This window comes from Pipistrellus hanaki (genome assembly GCF_964339955.1).
Source record: "Pipistrellus hanaki genome assembly, chromosome: 1".
Lineage (NCBI taxonomy): Eukaryota > Metazoa > Chordata > Mammalia > Chiroptera > Vespertilionidae > Pipistrellus > Pipistrellus hanaki.
In genome coordinates, this window is record NC_140503.1 from 81,680,354 (window position 1) to 81,700,243 (window position 19,890).

At 42.4% G+C, this 19,890-nt stretch overlaps 1 protein-coding gene across 17 annotated transcripts in view; it reads left to right on the forward strand.

Annotated features, from left to right (window-relative positions):
* The window catches only part of NPAS3 (neuronal PAS domain protein 3), an 865,565-nt gene that overhangs the window by 737,398 nt on the left and 108,277 nt on the right, over positions 1-19,890 (forward strand). For all 17 annotated transcript variants that reach the window (XM_084874501.1, XM_084874511.1, XM_084874510.1 and 14 more), the window contains one exon: positions 4,898-5,072. In XM_084874501.1, the coding sequence (XP_084730627.1) occupies positions 4,898-5,072 (175 nt within the window). The remainder of the gene's footprint in view (positions 1-4,897; positions 5,073-19,890) is intronic.

Here is a 19,890-nt window from a genome sequence, read left to right on the forward strand (position 1 = left end):
GATCCACTGTTGGTAGCTACTGGGCTGGGCTTAGAGGCACTTGGGAGAGACTGTGATATGAACTGAGGCTAGCTGCCACTTGTGCCAAGCTTGGACCCTTTGGTGGGCACCACCACGTGAGCTGAGAGGAGCTGCCACTCTTTCAGGCTTATTGCTGCTTACTTGAAGCAACATTCCAAGCCAAGACTGGCAGCCACTTATGCCAGGTCTAGGGCCACCTGATGGGTGATTACAGTGCAAGTTGAGACTGGTCACTTCTTGTGCGGGTTTAGAGCCACTAGCAAGAAGTATAGAGAATGCCAAGACCAACTGCTGCTTGTCCGAGGTTTGTAGACTTCTGAGAAATTTTAGGAAAGTGCACAGCATGAACCTAGGCAGGTCTCTTCTGTAGAAAAGCCACCAGAAGGGGTTTGGGCTGGACACATTAATTGGGTGTGGCGGGGCCTCAGGGAATTGCCAGGCAGGATAAAGGGTATTAGCCAGGTTAATGGACAGCACAGATTTGGTGCCTGCCTGCACTGTGCCAGCTGAGTGGGAGGAGGGGTCAGCAAAGGAACAATTGCACCTGCCAGCCACTCTGTCCTTGGGAAGAGCCGCCCTGCCCTCCTGTCCTGGTCCTGGAGATAGTCAGTGTAGTTTCTCCCTGTATGTTGCCGGCACTTTTCAGGCTGATGCCCCTGGCTGGCACCTAGAGTGAGTGAGTTTGTGAGCGAGTGAGTCTCTGCCCAGGACCTTTACTAGTAAGTGGTCCTTTAAGAGTGCTCCTAGGTCTCCTGAAGCCCTCTATCTCACTCATATGTAATCCCTGCAGGGTATTCTTATAGCCAGATGATAAGGGGACTCTTCTTCCCTGCACTGGAGTCTTGGGTGTGGGACTGGGCACCCCCACTCCTTAGGAGGAGACCTGTGTAGCCGAGATATGCCTCCCAATTCTTAATCACCACACCGTGGGCATGGGACCAACATGTTTCACAAATTCACCTGTCCTGGTGTCACTTCTTTGTGTCTTTAGTTATGCGACTTCTCTTTGGGTAGTCTTTAGGTAATTCTGGATGATGGTTTTTCTACAATTTAGTTATAATTTGTATGTGTCCATGAGAGGAGGTGAACACAGCTTCCCCCCACTTCGCCATCTTGACTGGAAGTCTGAGCTCCTCTATTCCTCACCTTCACTTTTATTCGGGAGATAACATTGAGTGCCATGGAGAGAGGAGGCTGAGGGAAGGCGGCCTGGCAATCCCTTGGGCTAAGGATGCTTTGCCATTGGACTTTTGGGCCAAGAGAAGGCACTAAAGTAGGTTTATTAAACTGGAAAACAAACCAGACACAGGTTTAGTGAGAAAAGTAGTAAACAGATAGTTAGCCAGTGTGCGTGCAGCCCTGCTTCTACCATTAAACACCTGGGTGAAATTGAACAAGCCTTGTAACTTCTCAGAACCATACGTTTCCACCTATTCAATAGGGGATATTAATGGATGTTTTTGAAAGTGTCTTCTAGCTCTGAAATTGAACTAGGTAAAAACCAGCATGAGAAGTGTTGAAAGTGATAGGTGAATATGGGATGGGATGATGATGTTGTAAAATTAAGATGATCTTACCAGTTTTAAATATTGCTATGATGATCAACGGAAAGAGTGAAACGTACTTGTATACAGTGGTAGGTAGCTGTGAAGATGGCTGTTGTTATAGCTGAGGCTCTAAGCATGCATCCCTTCTGCTGCACCCCTTCCGGCCAAAGTGCCATCCCAAAGTGACCACACAAGCCCTCAGAACTCATCACAATTACACAGGAATATACATGTCTGTGTTTCATCCATTCTCTGCCTCCAAAGAGCAGGCATTCCTGTACCTCTTATTTCGCACAAAGTGGCTTTCTGTGCATGGTTTCTTTTTTTATTATTAAATTATTATCTGTGTACATATTTTAACATTGCCCTCCCCCCATACATACCCTCTCTCCCCAGAGTTTTGTGTCCATTGGTTGTACTTATATGCATGTATACAAGTCCTTCGGTTGATTTTTTTATCTCCCCCAGATCTCCCTACCATCCTCACTATAATTTGACAGTCTGCTTGTTGCTTTACTGCCTCTATATCTATCTTTTGGTTCATCAGTTTATAATGTTCTTTATTATCCATAAATGAGTGAGGTCATGTGGTATTTCTCTTTCATTGGATTTTCAAAATTAGGCTTTGAGGCAGGTAAAGCAAGTTTTGTTTTCATCCCAGCTCTCAGACCCTGCCTTGCACCGTGGAGTGGTGCTCCAGGGGGTGCTATCCATGTAGCATGACCTCCCCCAGAGTCCTGCAGAGCAGCTATACCGCTGCCTTTCAGAATAGGAACTGAAGCCCATAGAAATTAAATGAGTTGTCTAAGGTCACACAGCAGAGGAGAAAAAGAGTCTGATTTTCAAGTCAGGTTGTGACCGCAAGTATTTTGTGCTTTCTCCTACAATGTGACCTCGCTATGTGACCTCGGCTACAGCATACTCATAAAGACTGTGGTAGGGTCAAATTGTCCCTACCTTTCTATCTAGTATAGGCTCTGGGGTCTCTTGACCTCAGGATCCTGTGAGATCATCGGAAGAGATGGTCCTCACTGGGCCATGGCGTGAGCTGGCACAGGGTGGCGCAGTCCTGTCCCAGATGTGCTGTTCTCAGGACGTTATTCTGTGGAAGGGAAATGCCTGCACATCCAAGCAAGCCAGGCCGAGGAGCCACCCACCTACTCCTCCTCTCCATAAGATCAGCTTACATGAATATTCAGCAACCAGGACCCCTAAAATTCTGCTGTATCTCCCACCTGTGTTGTCATCTTATCACAATCCGTGGCCTGTGCCAAAAGCTACATTTCAGTATTAGAGAAAGGCTCGGGTTTGAGGAAAGTGACAGAAATATTTATTGAAGTGGTGTGCTTGGACTCCATGCAACGTGGAAAAGAGACTCCCTCATACCCACTAATCCCCAAACAAAATAACCATCAGGAAATATTAAAACACACATTTTATTAGTTTCATTTAATTTCCTAATTGCTCAAAGTCAGCTTACCCATTTACTGCTGTGTGAAATGCTTAGAGGCAAGGCGCACATTAAAGGGATTATTTCCATGTAATCCCTCCCTCCCAGAGGGTAGGAACTGATCACTTATGAATTCTGATTTACTCTCTGTAACAATATCAAATGGAGGAAATAGTTATTGTAAAACGATAGAGTCGGTATCAGGGTAATACAGCGGGAGAGTATAATTTAATAGCAGAGAGAAAGTACCTCATTTTCGGTAAAAGTTATGCGAGCCTTTTTCAGGAACAGCTATTAACCAAACTGAATTTAGCCTCCTGTTTTTCGGGCTGTACTTCTGTTAATTGATAAATGGTGAAGATGAGTAGCCTGTTAAGATTTTAATCAAATAGGTTGTGGGAGTAGATGTGACTTGGAGACCTGAGGCTAGTGATTGTTCTGGGCTTTGGCTCTGTGTGACAACCCTCCTTCTCGCAGGAAAGAGTGCAGTCACTCAGCCGAAACCGGTTTGGCTCAGTGGATAGAGCGTCGGTCTGGGGACTGAAGGGCCCCAGGTTCTATTCTGGTCAAGGGCATATACATTGGTTGCGAGCACATCCCCAGTAGGGGGTGTGCAGGAGGCAGCTGGTCGATGTTTCTAGCTCTCTATCCCTCTCCCTTCCTCTCTGTAAAAAATCAATAAAATATATATTAAAAAAAAAAAAAGAGTGCAGGCATTAAGGTAGAATGTGGATGCGTGAAGCAAATTACACAGGAAAGGCGATGAGGGAGGAAGGGGCTTTTGGTAAATATCTGCCAGGAAGCTGTGACAGCCTGAACTGGCAGTTCCTGTGGCACATCATAGCTGGCCCGAGACCATGCGACGGCAGGGGCTGGGAAACCCATTAGTGATCCGGGAAGAGCTCTTCCTTGTTCTGTTGCTGATACATCTCTCCCTGTCATCGCACCTATAACCCCACTACACTAGTTTAGGAGCATGATTGCTCTTCTTGGGAGGCAGGAAGCACTACAGCATCAGAGGAGCACAGAGGCAAGGCCAGTCCTTAGCAGCAATTTCTGGCCCCTCAGCACTGAAATGGGCTGTTTCTCCCTTTCAGGCTGAGCCCCCTCTGATGTTTCATATTCATTCTCTACCTTCGGAGGCAGCCTCATACAAAGAGTCTACAAAATAAAACATTTTAAAGCCCTCCAGGAGATTCGTACCATGCATTTTATTAGATTGAAGGCAAAACGAGCTGATACCAGCAGAAAAAAAAACACAAAATGGCTGCTGCAGACCCCAGCTGACCTCTTTTGCGTGGAAAATTCTCCATATGATTACAGAGCTAATGAGTAATATTTAATGAAAACATTATGCCTTTGCATATATTTGTAAGCGGCGCTTCTTCCATTCAAATTTACATAGAAATAAGCTGATATGTATAAATACGCATCTTGGGAATCGGTGTGCTTTAAGGAAAACACTCATCTGCTATCTCTGGCTCTTTCTATACGAAGCTCCAACTTCTCGACAGAGAACTGTAGAATTCAGTCAATCATCCGGTTGACACGCAACATGCGAGCATTTGATGATGCGTGGATGAAACAGCTGAACCCAAGGCAGACTCACCCGCATTTCGCAGGATGTTTGGGCTTTATGCAAACAACAGTGGATGAACTGTCCTAAACAATTGCTAAATAAATACATGCAGGGGGAAAAAAAAAAAATCTTTCCATTTCAAGAATCCTTAAACATTTGAGGATAATGACTTAGAATCACGACTGTTTCTGGGGGCTGCGTATCTTTCCTTTTCTGCTCAGAACCTGAATCACGGCGGTCCTGGATATGACATTGAAAGCCTGTGACACCTCTCTTTCCCCCTCTCTCTCCCCCCTGTAGGTGGAGCTGACAGGCAGCAGCGTCTTTGACTATGTCCACCCGGGGGACCACGTGGAGATGGCAGAGCAGCTGGGCATGAAGCTCCCCCCGGGGCGGGGCCTCCTCTCCCAGGGTGCCGCCGAGGACGGAGCCAGCTCAGCATCCTCTTCCTCCCAGTCAGAGACCCCCGAGCCAGGTGGGAACGCAACCCCAGCGTGTGGGTTGGTGGGCAGGACCTTTGCCAATGATGGCACCCAAGTTGCCAGTGTGGAGGGATTACAAACAGGCTTGATGGTATTTAACAATTCCGTGCAGCTTTCTGTCCCGCGCAGTGATTAAATAAAGGAGAGATTTGAAAATAAGGAGACATTTTAATAAGTATAATCCAGGCATCTGATTTCAGGTGAGCAATAAATACAGAAGGCACTGGGGCCTTTAGTGTCACTGTCAAATTATTGGAGGGGAAGGTTCAGGTTTGGAGAGCCCTCTTCCTTTTATTGTTACCGTGGCTACATGTAATGCGCTTATTTATTATTATTCAGCAAAATCTGTAGCAGAGGCCCTCTGAATATTAGCTTACAGAGAATTAAAAGTGTGAGGGACTTGCAGAAATCTCAATTTCTTTTTTTGGTAAGCATCAGAAGGTACTTGAAAGATGTGAGCAGATAAATTAGGGCTAAAAAGAAAACAGAAATGGCTACATTTTAAACTGCCTTTCTACCCTCCGTATTTAATTAGATCAATTGTATGGAGGAATGAACAGAGGTGACATTCCTCATTGGGATTCCTTCCAGGACTCTTATAGACTTTGCATTCAGAATGTTCCCATTTTCATTGTGTTGTACTGATGATAATTTAAGTATTAGGGGAAAATCCATTTATAAATTAAACAAAATGACTTGATATCCATCAGTCCCCTAGTTCATCAAGCTGTTCAAACACGAGGAAGATTGGCTGGTCGGCCCGGGTCTTCCGAGAGCGCTGGTAATTAGATCTGCGAAGGATTTATTCTTTGCTGATTGGGGCTTTAAATTAATTGAAGTTCCACATTTGTGGTTTTGTCCTTTTTGTACTTTTTTAGAGGAGATATTTCATATTCTTGTGTGGTGGAGTGCTTGGCCAAGCAGCACTGGTTTAAATGTTAATTTTTCTCATGAGAAGTTTAAGATTTTTAATGAATCAAGGCCTGATTTGAAGTGCAAAGTTTTATTTGCTTGTTTGAGAAATTATTTTTGCACTCTAAAGATGCTTGCACATTATTTGATATGCTGTTTTAAAACATATTCACAACACAAAAGCATTTTATAGAAATAAAAACGAGGGAAGCTCTAATAATTACCACTAAAAGAACTCTACATACTTCTGAGGAAATATTTTCATTGGACCTCTTATAAAGAATCACAGCACGTTTGCTCACACAGAAGGGGACAAACATATTTGTCCTTTTTGGAAAATAAGTCAATTCCATCTAGAGCCGTGTTTCCTCGTTAAAGTCAGCTGCAGCTTGTAGGGCAGTGTCTGTACCAAAGTGAGTGAGCACCCTCCTTCAACGAGCTCCATGCCTGAGAAAGAGAGTAGTTAAGACTGCTCTTTATTACTTACAAATGCAATTTTGTGTGTGTATGTGTCGGGGTTGGGGGGGTCGTATATTCTTAGAGCATTGCTCACTGAGTTCACTGAATAGATGTGTCTGTGAGCTCATTGGAACTGCTGTTTCAGGCATTGGGATATCACATCTGGGCAGATGGAGAAGCAGCACACGCACATACATAGTGTTCTATCCCTTCATGTAGACTGGGAGAGGGGAGCCTGGGTTGCTCATGAAAATCACAGTGTGTAAGAATTCAAGTTTATAAAACTTCATATGAACTAAAGCCTTAGAAATGTGGACTTTGTTTCCCAGAGTCACAAATTTTCGGTTTAAGTAGGATTTTCAACAATCCTTTCATCTGGCCTCCAACCTATGAGCAGGCAAAACCAGCAGATAACCTTCCACTCTCTGCTGGATCTTTCCTGATGGGAAGCCAAGCAACATACTAAGCTACCCACTCCTTTGGGGAGCAGCTTGAATAGAAATTATCCCTAACATGGAGCCAGAGTCGACGTTGCTGTAGCTTCTCCCTCTGATCCAAGGTCTACTCTCTGAGACCACATTTCAGATTTACTCCTTTCTGCCCATCATAACCTCTCAAATACATGAAGTCACTTACACCAAATGCCCCTTCCTCCTGCCTGCCTTCCTTTCTGGGTCAAACAGCCTAATTCCACAGCCATCATGCATGTTCCTAAGACTCTCTCCACCCTAGTCACCCTTCCCTGCCTGTGCTCATTTGTGGTGACCCTAGAAAAATATGAATGTAGGAACTGAGTGTGGCCCTCGAGATGTAGTCTGATGAGTACAAGCAGAGGGACTGTGGCCTTCCTCCATCCACGCTGCTGTCCTTCTGTTAACACCACCTGCGGTGGAACTAGGTCTTCTTAGTAGCCTACTGACACTGCTGATTCACACTGAACTTGAAGTCTGCACAAACACATGTTGAGGGCGACTGTCACTTGGAAAAGACTTTGATCGGGAGGGGAAATATCCACAGCCTGTGAGCCAGTTCTGCTAGGATCTCCTAAGCTAGAGTCCAGATCACACCGGTTTAAGCTGCATATAGAGCTCAGCTAGACCCGTGCCTTCTCTGCAGCACAGCTGGCAGAAAGCAACCCCAGTGCACTCTGAGCTCTCAGTCCTCACTGGGCATCTTTTCATTCTGGGTTGTAGAATAGCATGTCCCTCTTAAAGTTGTGTTGTCCTTTAACAATTGAGATGTGATTGAAATTTTACTTGGGGTTCTTTCTCCTGCTTTCTTGAGCCAAAGCTAACAAGTAAAATAAAAAACTCTGCTTTCTAAGCACACTCCTTAGTAACCCGGGCTCATTAGTGACAGTCGCGTAAGAAGGTTTCTCTCCCTGATGGACAGTGTCTCTCCCCCCATTAGGGAAGGTGAAACGTACTTTGCTTTAAAAGTCTGCAGTGTGGGTTCTTTTCCATCTTTGGCTTGAAAGGGCAATTAGACTGACTGCTCAAATACTGGGAAGTGGGGTGGGGTGCTCCCGTTAGCTGGTTATCCTCACTAATGCAGATCACTGCTCCAAGGGAATTACTTTAAAAGTTCATGTCAGGCACTACGTCCCAAAGCTGCTTATGTTTCTTAAAAGCTGGCGGAATTTTAACAAGATTTCCTAATTCCTAATAGCACAGAGGAACATTTCTGAAGAGTGTTCTTCGTTGCATCATAATCTTTTAAACTCCGGTAAAACACAGATTCTTTTTTTAAATAATAGTGTAATATGGCTGGAAAGGGATATCAATGTGTGATGATTATGAAAATGAGGGGACTAGTAGGTAAGAAATCTTTCAGAAGCCCTGATGTGTTCAGTGTAGCATTACTAAATGGCTGCAATCTAAACAACATTTGGCATAATAATAAAAGAAAGCAAGTGACTAAACCAGCCTAAGATGCATGAGACTGTGCCATGATAGGAATTTTTTTTCTTTGAGCTGCCAGTCCTTGGATTGTCTTGTCTTCAACCAGCCTCAAGACGATGAGAGAGAGGGGGTGGGGGTGGGGGTGGGGGGCGGGGAATCTGTAGACTGGACAGCAAACCCAGATAAATATTTTATATGTATGCACATTTCTTCATAGTTTAGTAACATCTTTCTTTTAGGGAACTCTTAAGGCAGGTGTACGAAAAATCAATAAGTGGCCGTATTAAAAGTTCTGGGGTTCCGGTGTGCCTGTATGGAGATCTCCCCAGCTTTTAGGGGAGACTGCCGTGTGCTGTCCACCAGCTCCCGCACCCTGAGGAGCACAGAGCCTCTGGGCATGATGTCTGGGTAGGTTGTTTTCTTCTTGTGGATCTGTGTGAACCTTTTCTTCACTCAACTCTGTAATCTTGGGGCTATGAGTGCTATCCTCTTACTAAATTCCAATGCTGTATCTTTTAAACATTCAATAAGCAGAAAAGAAGCTTTTCTATGAAGTCCTAGAGAAACTTTGAAAATCTCCCTATTTTGGCAGCAAAGAGTAATATTCCTTAGGTTAGGTCACAACACTGTTGTGTTTTACGCCTTCCTCCTTCTTACTAAAACAGGTTTTTTCTCCAGTTATAAAATTAATTCAACTTGTTGAAAAAAAAAATCCAGAGAATACAGGAAACAAAAAGCAACCAACATGACACTGCCCCCAAATAACCCCAACCCCGTGTATGTACTCTATGTCCATCCTTCCAGGTTTGTTTCTGCCCCTGTATACATGTACAGTCATGTGATGGGGTTCCTTTCTTTGTTTAAATATCATAATATGCATGCTTCTGGTAGCCTGCGTGTTCACTCCCCCTGCCATGTTTCTCACTGTAACATACAATGTCCTCTCTGTCTCCAGTGGTTTGTTTCCCACCAGCTAACAATCCGGTCCCAGCTCCTGGGCCGCTGTCAGGAGTAATGTGCCTGGGTCCTGCTTTGGAGGGAATTCAGTCAGGACGAGAGGTTCTTGCAGCTTATTGAATGGGTGCAAGCTCACAGAGGGAGAAATCAATACAGCACCAGGATTTAGACAATTTAGCAAAATGTATGAGACAGTACTTTTGGTGAAGAATAACTACAGCAACACCGTTAACCATTTATTGTCTAACAATAGAGGTTAAGTTCCAAGCAGATCTAGCTTGTTGAATGTAGTGAGGGCAGAGGGGTGTGTGGTGAAAATAATCATTGCAGTAGAATGATCTTTATGCTCTTATGCCTACTCTATGTCCTGGATATTTTAAAGGCAAGCAAAATTGAAGCAGTTGAGTACTTGCCTGGCTGGCAATAATCTGCCTTTTCTACATATGCCTCTGTGCTATGGTCACTTTGATCAGTTCCTGATTCTACAGGAGCCCCTTTTCTTCTGAGATCATTAGACAATTTTCACAAGTGATATAATTAGAGGAACAGATGAATGGAAAAAACTGTCTGAGGTTCAGATCAATATTTTGTCTCAAAAACTGCTTAGATATGAGATACACTCGTACTTTTATGGGTGACTTATCTGCCATCGGATACAGGGTCGTTGGGGGTGCAGGGTTCTTTTCTTCTTATTATTGGTTTGAGTTTCCCATCAATGAACTGAATTTAGAAGTCAGGCAAGGGGAAACCATCTTCCTAGCCCCACAGCCAACCCCAGTCCCCAGACAGTGTGGCTGTATCTACAGCACTTTCTGCTGTACTGCAAATGTCAAACAGAGGGTGTAATGGATTTAATATTAGTGCTGGCCAAGGTGTTGAGGGAGCTGTTAATAATGACACTCCAGTTATTGATCTGAAGCCTTTAAAAATCAAAGAAAAGTGAGAGATCTCCTGCCAGGGAAAGGCACACAGTGACTGGTTTTTATTGCCAATATATTTCTGCATGTAGAGTGGCAACTTTTTGGAATTATGTTATCACCATTAATCTCTGTGAGATTTTTGGAGTCATTATATGGTAAGATAATATCATGGAGACTGTTCCGCATGCTAATGCTAAGAGATCAGGCCAAGTTCTTTCAGATATAAATAGTGTGGTAACTATGACATTCAAGTTGGCAAATGGAAGGTTTATTAGCACCTGATTTATCCTCGATGACAATGTTGGACCCACTGGAAGTGTAAAATACAAACTGTATAGTCACTAGGACAGCTCACCACTGCCACCTTTAAATACTCTGATTATAAGCCATAGTGACTCACTTCAGATGGAAATGAATTTTGTTCTTGCAATTAGTGTGCCTTTTCAGGAAACGGGTGATTCTTCAATCCGAGTAGCAGTTTGTATGCGATGACATTCCTGCTTTCCATAGTCCCCAACAAATAAATGAAATTAAAATGTATAATTTATGTTCAATGTTTAGCAAACTGTAAACACACATTGAATTCTTTTCCATATTCATATAATATCAGCAAAGATAAATCCATCAGATAATGTACCACGGTCACCTCTCATGAATGGAGCAGGAGATGCCGCTGTCCTGTAGCTGTAGCAATGATCCAGATACTGCTCCATCCCCACACTGGCTGCCCCTGGGAACCCAGGTGCCCATAGATGTGTCACATATCATAGTCAGAAAGCAGCCTAGCAAAAACTACTATTTTCATAACCCAAAGGGATCAAAGGGATAAAAACTCAGTTTTTATCTAAAACTTATAAAAATTATTTCTTTTTCTTAGCTATATCATTGTTATTTTAAAATGAAATAGAAAAGGCCTTTCACCCCTCCATGAAAATGGCATATATGCTCCAAAAATAAGCCAGTGCCATTACAAGGACATCCTGGCCACATTCACAATGCTTCTGTGGCCTCAAAAAAGCTACCTGATGCAGTGCCATTTTTTCATGCAGAAAGTAGTCATCTTTATTCCCAGTTAAACTAAAGGAGATCACCTGGAACTTACCAGAAGGGAATAAATATTCCCCCACGCTCTCTTCTGATGTGCAAGGCCTAGGCACGCTTGTCACCTTTTCTTGTGTATGCTCACGCTTTTTAGTGGGCTTGTCTGTGTACAATGAGAACATTTGTAAGCAAGCAACCTTGTACTTTTAGGACCTTGTCCGAGGGAAGTAAAGAAAAGTAAGGTAAAATCTCTTTCATCCCACAAGGCTCTGCTGGCTCGGTGCCTGAGCTCCGCCCTTCCAGGCCAGTTCCCAGAATGCACAGCAGCATCCTTTGAGACTCAACAGGCTGGCCTGTGAGCATCTGTGTTGCTGACTCACGTAGCTACAGAAGGGCAGCCTCCCTCTTGGTTGCAGAGAAGATGCTGGAGCTCAGCATAGTTCTGTATGACACGCTGAAACGTTTTCTTCCAATATTTAGAACACAGTGGTTGTGACTCCAAAAAGTGCAGCTTTTATATAAATTAATACAGTGGTATTTACAGGGTAGCAAATGGTTTGTCCAATAATAAAAGCGCAGGCCTCTTATCAGAATACACAATAGGTTCACTCAGTTTGTATGTAGCATTTTTTCCCAAACCTATTGAAGGTTTAGAAAATCAATTTTTTAAACCCATTATTTTTAAGTTGTTGTATATAGCTTTTCAGGTCATAATTTTGACTTTTCTTTACCTGTGGTGATAATGGGTTCATTCTCAGAGTTTCTAAAATGAAACCCAAGATAAATTGTTAATGGATGGCCTGTTCTTTCCTTTAAAAAAAAATGTGGTGGTCTTTGTCATTGGATAATTAAAAATTGTAGTTTCTACTTCTGTAACTTTTGTCTTGTAGAAAGCACAAGTTATTTGCTTTTAATACATAGCACTGCAAAGAAATTTCATCCCTGTCCAAATTATAGCATTCTGAATTCTCCTGCACTTAAGAGCAGTCTGGCGAAGGATCGGTTACCTGGCAGTGACTGAGCTTTGCAGGGTGCACAGATCAGAAGAGGCAGAACTGGCTGGAAACCATTTCCACCCCTAGTGAGCAATTTACTCATGATTGCTTGGGGAAAATGCTGGAAATATTGCTTCTGTGTAAAGTTTGCAACTTCCACTTGTCAGCTCTTTGCCAAGCAGTTTTATCCTGAGTATAACTTTAGCAGCAAAGTGTACTCAGGCCCGGTGATAATGGTTGGCGTTCATATCCAGCTTGATGTATGCAGAGCACAGAAACTGCTAATCACAGAAGTTAATTCACACCCTGTCCCTCTGAGGCAGGTCAGTGTGTTATCCTCATTTTACAGATGAAGGGAAAGCAATGGAAATTCGAAGTGGCATTGTCCCAAACACAGGTTAGTTTATCAGCCAAGATTAGAGTTAAGGGTACAAAATTAGGGACAGAGTAGATGGCAAGCCTAGGAACTAGATAGGATCCTGGTAGGAATCAAACCAGAGGAATTTTCTCCAAGGGACTTCTGAAGTCCTACTAACCCTGTCCGTGTATATTTCATTGGGCTAAAACATCTTTTAAAAAATAAATAAATAAATGCAGTCTCTCATTTAGGACTAAAACTAATCCATTCCTCTGCCTTCCTCCGTTGAAACTCTGATGGCATCTGAATGAATTATGGGCACAATTCGGACCCGAGTCCCTTGGTCCCATTAGGTGCATGCCTCCTCCACCAGGGGCACAGCCAGATTGTCTCGCATTTGCTCTCTGCTCCACCTTGGCCTGGGCTGGGCTAGGCTCCCTGCGGCTTCTCTGAGCACCCTTTCAAAATCAGCCCCCAAGGCAGGCATGAGATGAAGAAAAAGCAAGAAGATCAGGGCGTCCATCAGGGGGTGTCATATCCTCCCAGAGGCATCTGCTCATGAAACACAATCATGGGTTTCTTGGGACCCAGGGGAAACATCAGCCAACTACTGTTAGTTGACAAAGCAGCCAGAGAGAGGGAGAGAGAGACCTTGTATCTTCTCTCTAATTGTTATTAACCAAAAAGATTTTCTTTCAAAATCCAGGCCTACCTGATAAGAGGGAGTGTCTGTGATTCAGTAACCATTGAATACATGTCTGCCATGTGTCAGGCATTATAAGAAGCCCTGAGGGAACAGAGATGAAGCTCCTGCCTTCAGGAGCTGACCATCATGTGAGGGAGAGAGAGTGTTCATACAGTACAGCCGTGTGATGACCAGTGCGCTCTACTGTACGAGTAGGGTAGGTTATATTACAATCTTCTGCTCTTGCCGACTAGCTCAGTTTTGAAACTGCAACCCTGAAATTAACAGCCCAGGAGCATTGCTTCTTTGGAAGCAAATTGCCTTGACACACCCAGACACACATGAGCCATGATTGTCAGGGTCTTAGAAGTACATTGTCAAGGGTTTTATGAGTTTGTTTGTTTGTTTGTTTGTTTGTTTGACCTTAAAAATGCCTACTGTATGATAGGTTCTCAGGAATATTTCTTCCCCTGACTATTGATATCCCTGGCTGTCAAGAAGGGTTGGCAGACTGTCAAGAAGGGCCCATACTGCCCCCTTTCATTAATACTAGGCTGACTTTACTGACTGAAATTCAGGAAATGCTAGCTATGGAAATTGTACTGACTCAAAGCTTTTTCTACTCAAGGTAGAACTTTTTACAAATACACGAATGCAGATACTCTAATTAACATTAGTGATAACATTAATAGTTTTCATTATGCTTTACCTATGTGTTCCAATGATAATAATAGTCATGTTTTAAGTAATTTTTTTCTCAAAAAGACCCTATATCAAAATTAGAGATGGTAAAAGGCTAACGCCACACCAATGCAGACTGTGGCCCTAGAATCTGTTTTGTTGTATGGACTTTGCTAGGTCCTTACAGAGAACACAAAAGGTAGAAGCTGTGACACCTGCCCTTAGAAAACGGATCATCATCAGGTTCATACACCGTCAGCAACCAGAGGACAAGAGAAGAGTGATCGGGCTCTCTCACTTGAGGCATAGCAAAGGCCATGAGGGTAAGAAATCAGGGAAAGGCTCAGTTATCAAGGGTGGCTTTGGTGAAGGCTGACTTGCAGCCCCGCATGGAAACCAACCTAACAGGCAGAGATGATCACCCGGAGCCCCATCCCCATAGCACTGGGAGGCAGGAAGGAGCCCAGTCTTCCTCACTGAAGCGAAGGTGCATGGAGCCAGATCTTGGAGGAGCAGGACTGCCAGGGAAAAGCACCTGAGATTCACAAAAATTCTTAGTACAACTCATTAAACAGAGCAGTGACTCAATAAAAAACGTTATTTGATCACTTGTAAATACAGAAATAAATGTTGAATTTGGACGGATCCTCCCTTGGGGAGGATGATACTGTGCAACTACCATGGACTCCTGAATGCCTTAGACATGTGGTCAGAAAACTGCAGCTTGCGAGCCACATGCGGCTCTTTGGCCCCTTAGGTGTGACTCTTCCACAAAATACCACAGCCTGGACGAGTCTATTTGAAGAAGTGGCGTTAGAAGAAGTTTATGTTTAAAAATGTGGCTCTCAAAAGAAATTTCAATCATTGTACTGTTGATGTTTGGCTCTGTAGACTAATGAGTTTGCCGACCACTGATTTAGACAACTGAGCTACTAATATTCACTGCTTGGTCACCAAGTGTCAGGCACTCTGCTAAGCCTGTTATATGTGTTGCCTCTTTCATTTCTCACAAAATACTATAAAGAAGGTACCATTATTTTCCCCAATTTACAGATGAAGGATCTTCAACAAAAAAGAAGAGGGTTAAAAAAAAAAAAAAAAAAAACTTAGAAAAATCATACAGGTGGAGAACTTAGAATTTGAACCCAAGCAGCCTGGCACCAGAGTTTCGATCCTTAACCTTTCCACCATGCTGCTTCTCAATAGCCACTAACCTCCACCCAAGACCACGAGCTGGGGGCACTCTCCATCCTTCCTAAGCAGTTCTGTTATAACAGTCTTTCTGAGGTTACGCTTGATTCCTATCCACAAGTAACTGATGTTCACTGAACTTAATACCTGTTCCTTTATTTTTGCAAGAATGTGCAGGATGTGTTGAGTAGAGTTGACTGGAAAAGGGAAACCATTCCAAAGGCCATTTCTTTAATTCAGAAGCCAGTTAGTAGACCTGGAGAAGGATTATTAAGAGGCTTTCAAAAAGAGAGAAATGATGACTTGAAAGAAACTAAGGTGATAGAAAAGAGTAGAAATCTAACTCATGGTCATTTGTTAGCTAGGAGCTAATTATGCAAGCCTCAAGCTTCCACATAATTAGGATTGATGATACCATCTGCCTACTTTTGCTTTTTTATCAATTGGTAATAAAATCTGGAAAATTTTGGAACTTACATATGCTATTGATCCTAAGGTAGAAAGATGTAAATTCTCTAGAGTTCAAAGCTTCCCCTCTCTATGGTTTATTAAAGAATATCCTGTGTCTTCGGTAAAATATCAGTCTGCTTTGTCAATGCCTCTCACTTGTCCGGGGATATCCTGTTCAAATAAAAACACCAGTAAGAGCAATGGTAAAAATGGTGACAGTACAAGGAATTAAAAGTCTCCTCTCCTGTGTCCAGCCATCTCCTTATTCAACAGAGAGAGGGTTGGCAGATTGGGTAGAACACTTCTGTGAAAGCAAGAGAGATGCCCAGATGCCCTGGCCATAGGACCTAAATAAATAAATAAACAAATAAACTCATTTCCCATAGGCCACCAAGCAGTCATGAGATGTTAATGACTTTTAGTCACTGCCAACCTGGACAAAACTCAAGCCAATGACCTATGGGTGACAGACTCTGTATGTCCCATTACCAATCCCCTGGCCATCTAGTCACCCCTGACAAGGCATTTTATCATACCCAGCACAGTGCAGCACAATACTCCAAATTCCTCTACCACCAAAATACCTTCTTTGACTACCTAAAATAAAAGAGCACTTTGAAGAAGGGCCGAAGACCTCGGATCTCAATCTGAGAGCAATGGCAATTAAAAAAAAAAATTTTTTTTGGAAGAAGTTCCACATGGGTATATAGACACACATATACGCAGCATTGAGTGATTTTTAAAAATTCCAATATTTTTCATCATGTTTATTTCACGGCACATTTGATTCTGCCTCTGGATATTTAGTAAACTGGCATATCTTGAAGTTCCATTAAAAAAGTCATTAGTTTTAGTTTAACATTTGTGTAAAGCTGATTCGTTAAACCCATGGTGCTTTCTTTCCTAGCTTGTTTTTAAGTGTCATAAATAAATGACTTAAATGTCCCACAAGACAAATGTTCTTTAATCATCTAATGCACTCATTTATCCTAAGCCTTAACCTTAGTCCTAAATTAAGTCTGTTGCAAAAACATAACTTCATCTGCAAACACCCATCAATCCTACATGCTTTTGATAAGCACATTTTAAAAACATAAACAATCAGACAGTTGTCAATCTGGATGAAGCCTAGCCCCATTTAAGAGTTATTTGCCAGGAGCCATGTTTCATGCCCACACCACCAACAGAATTTTAAGAGAATGGCTGGCATTCAGGCCTTTGCTGAGCATTCCTATTGTGAAACGGGAGTGGGGACACGGCTTAGGAGAGCATAAAATGAAACAAAGACAAAACAAAAGATAAGCCTTATTCCACATCTGATACATTCTGGTGTGTTTTTGTTGTTTTTTTGTTGTTGTTGTTTTGTTTTGTTTTTGGTGGGGGGGGAAACTACTAGAACTTTGACCGTGTTGTAGATGCATTAACATTTCATGATCACATATTTAGTAAATCGCATGCCATGCCTTTGATTAATTTTCATTTGTTCATGGTCCTAAAACTCTGTCAAAGGAATCGGGCTGCTCAGAGCTTCTACATGAGTAATGATCGCTGAAAGGTTTGGTGCAAGGAGAAATGAAGTGAAAGTTTAATGGAATAAACACTTGACTAAATTGGGTACTTAATACCTCATAACTAAGAATTGACATAGTTTGCTGAAATCTTATCTTTGACAGATTCTGTGCTTAATTCTGAATTCATCTGCATGTTTCTCTTTTACCGATGGTACCGCTTTACAGTCGGGCAAAGATAATCTTCCCATTTTTCCACCGGCGTCAGAATTATTGCCAAGGAGCCCCTTAGGGTTGTTGGATCTCTGCCCCATCCCCCCACTGGGGCTTTAAATTTTTTTAAAAATAGATAAGAGCATTCAGCAAATAGCTAGATTGAGAATAAACTCAAAAATTATCACCTGGGCCCTTCCTCTGGCACAATTTGTCAAATCTGCTGATAGAAAACAAATTCTATTCATAAAGATTTCATTGGGGGGGGGGGGGGGGGACTCTTGTGATTTGGTAGCAATTCAATTATAGTTTTGTGAGATAGTGAGCCCGGAGAGAGAATCCAGACTGACAAGAAATATGACAGGACAGTTACAGAGTGTTTATGCAATTAAACTTTCACTGACAATACCTGCAGAATGATGAATGCGTGGGCGGAGGTGTGTGAGCGCAGGCAATGCCCCACAAGTATCGCCCATTTTTCATTATTACACAACTGTTCAGATCTTTCAAGAACAGCCTGAAGTGAGGAGGGAAAGAGAGTGGTGTTCTGCCGCATGTTAACCAAATGCCTCTTTTCTCGTTCCCTCCCTCCGATCGGTCTTGATGTGCCAGGGGATAAAAGAACATCTATTTTAGGAAAAATGTTTCAAAAAGATTAAGATTTCCCTTGCACTTGATATATATTAATTTTGGACACCAAAGGAGGGTTTTGTATTGTTGTGGTTTTTCTTTTTCTATCTGCAACTTTATATCACTTCCTCACCGACAGAACAGTGCAAAATTAAACTGTTGGGTTATTCATTTTATGCAAGCAGGTGCAAAGGGCTCTATAAAAGTAGGATTTTACTGAAGGTAGATTAAGAAAGAAAAGAGAAACGTAAAGGCCTTTTGTGGAGGAGATTAATTTGGTTGGGCAAAGGCTGCATTATAGCGTCTCTGTCTTCCCAGGGTATGATCTATAAAACCAGGGAATTACAGGGCTTCAGAGCCTCTAAAAGATCTACGTGGGCTTTTTTTTAGATTGTTAACAACCCTTATTTGGTGTCTTCATGTGAGAAAGTTGTGGGGTTTTTGTTTTTTGTGTTTTTTGTTGTTGTTTGTTTTGTGTCTTGTGTGTGTGTGTGTGTGTGTGTGTGTGTGTGCGTGCGCGTGATTTTTCATTTTTAAACCAGCATTGAAAGTATAAGGATGTCTTAAAAACAGCTTGAGTTTAATTTGTGTAAACTTCACCTTGGCAAAGCCAGCAATGCCCAGATAAAGACTGAGCCAGTGGCAAAGCCACTCAGACCCCAGAGCTCGGATGAGTCCTTTGCTGAGGGACGGGGAAAGCCTCTCCAGCTTGGGGCACAAAGATGCAAAGGGCCGAAGTGAAAACCACACGTTTTTCCTTAATATCCACACATCTCTTTAAATGAATAAGAACCTCCCTCTGGTAAGCACTATACCATTGTCTGTGTCTGTGCATCTTTGAGGGAAAGGGTGTGAGGGAAGTAGAAGAGGGTCGGTCAATGGGGGGAGGAGGAATAAATTAATTAGAATTTACTTGCAGAGAGAAAATTATATCTATCCTCAGGCCATTCACTCATTCATTTGGACTGCTGGTAAGCTGTTCTGGCTATGTTATTTGGTTTGTTATTGTTTTGTTTAATGGTTGAAGCTCCTTTGTTAACATTCATATCTGCTTTGGGGGCATTAAAAACCTTGAGCTTTGACTTAGAAATATCCAGTTGTTATGGCCAAGCCCTGTTATCGCTTCCTAGAGTTGGGTCCAGACCACAGGCAGAGGCTGCTGTTGCATGCCCACCGAGATGGCTGCTTTCCTGGATGAGCCTGTGATTCAACACTGAGCTCCCGCATGCCCACGTGGAGATTATGATAAACCTCACTCACATCTAGACACTCTGTTTACACAACCCCATCAATTGGATAAATTCAATGAAATAGCTGCCACTTCAGTATCAGCAAAAATCAGTAAATTGTACTTGTATTACAAATGGGTTGACCACATGATTCTGTCAAAGTGACCAGTTCAAAAATCCTATGTAAACCATGGTCTAAATATAAGGGTTTCTTACACTCCTCTTTTTTACCAAAAAGCTGCCCTCTATTATATCCTAAAAAAACAAAACCAACAAAAAAAAACTTTGATTTTTGTCAAATGTGATTGTTAATATGCACTAAAATTAATAGTTAAGAAAATATTGTTTTCACATTACTTAGGTGTTAAAATTACACAGTGGTGTTCCTTTATTTTCAAAAACCAAACCTAATCCTGTTAATTCAAAGTGAATAACAAACAGGACTAAGACTTTCTCCCAAGTTGTTACATTTATTCAACCTGCTTGTGTTTTGTTCTTCATCATAATTATTTCCAAGTCAAATCTGCACTGATTTCCTTATGGACCTGTGTACCTCTGACTAACTTAAAGAATTGAGCTGGGATAATTCACACAATTCCTCGGGGGTCATGTTCACTGTTTTTTTTCAAGGACATTTTTATTACAAAGCTGATGAAATTTGCATATTAATTCATTTCTTTC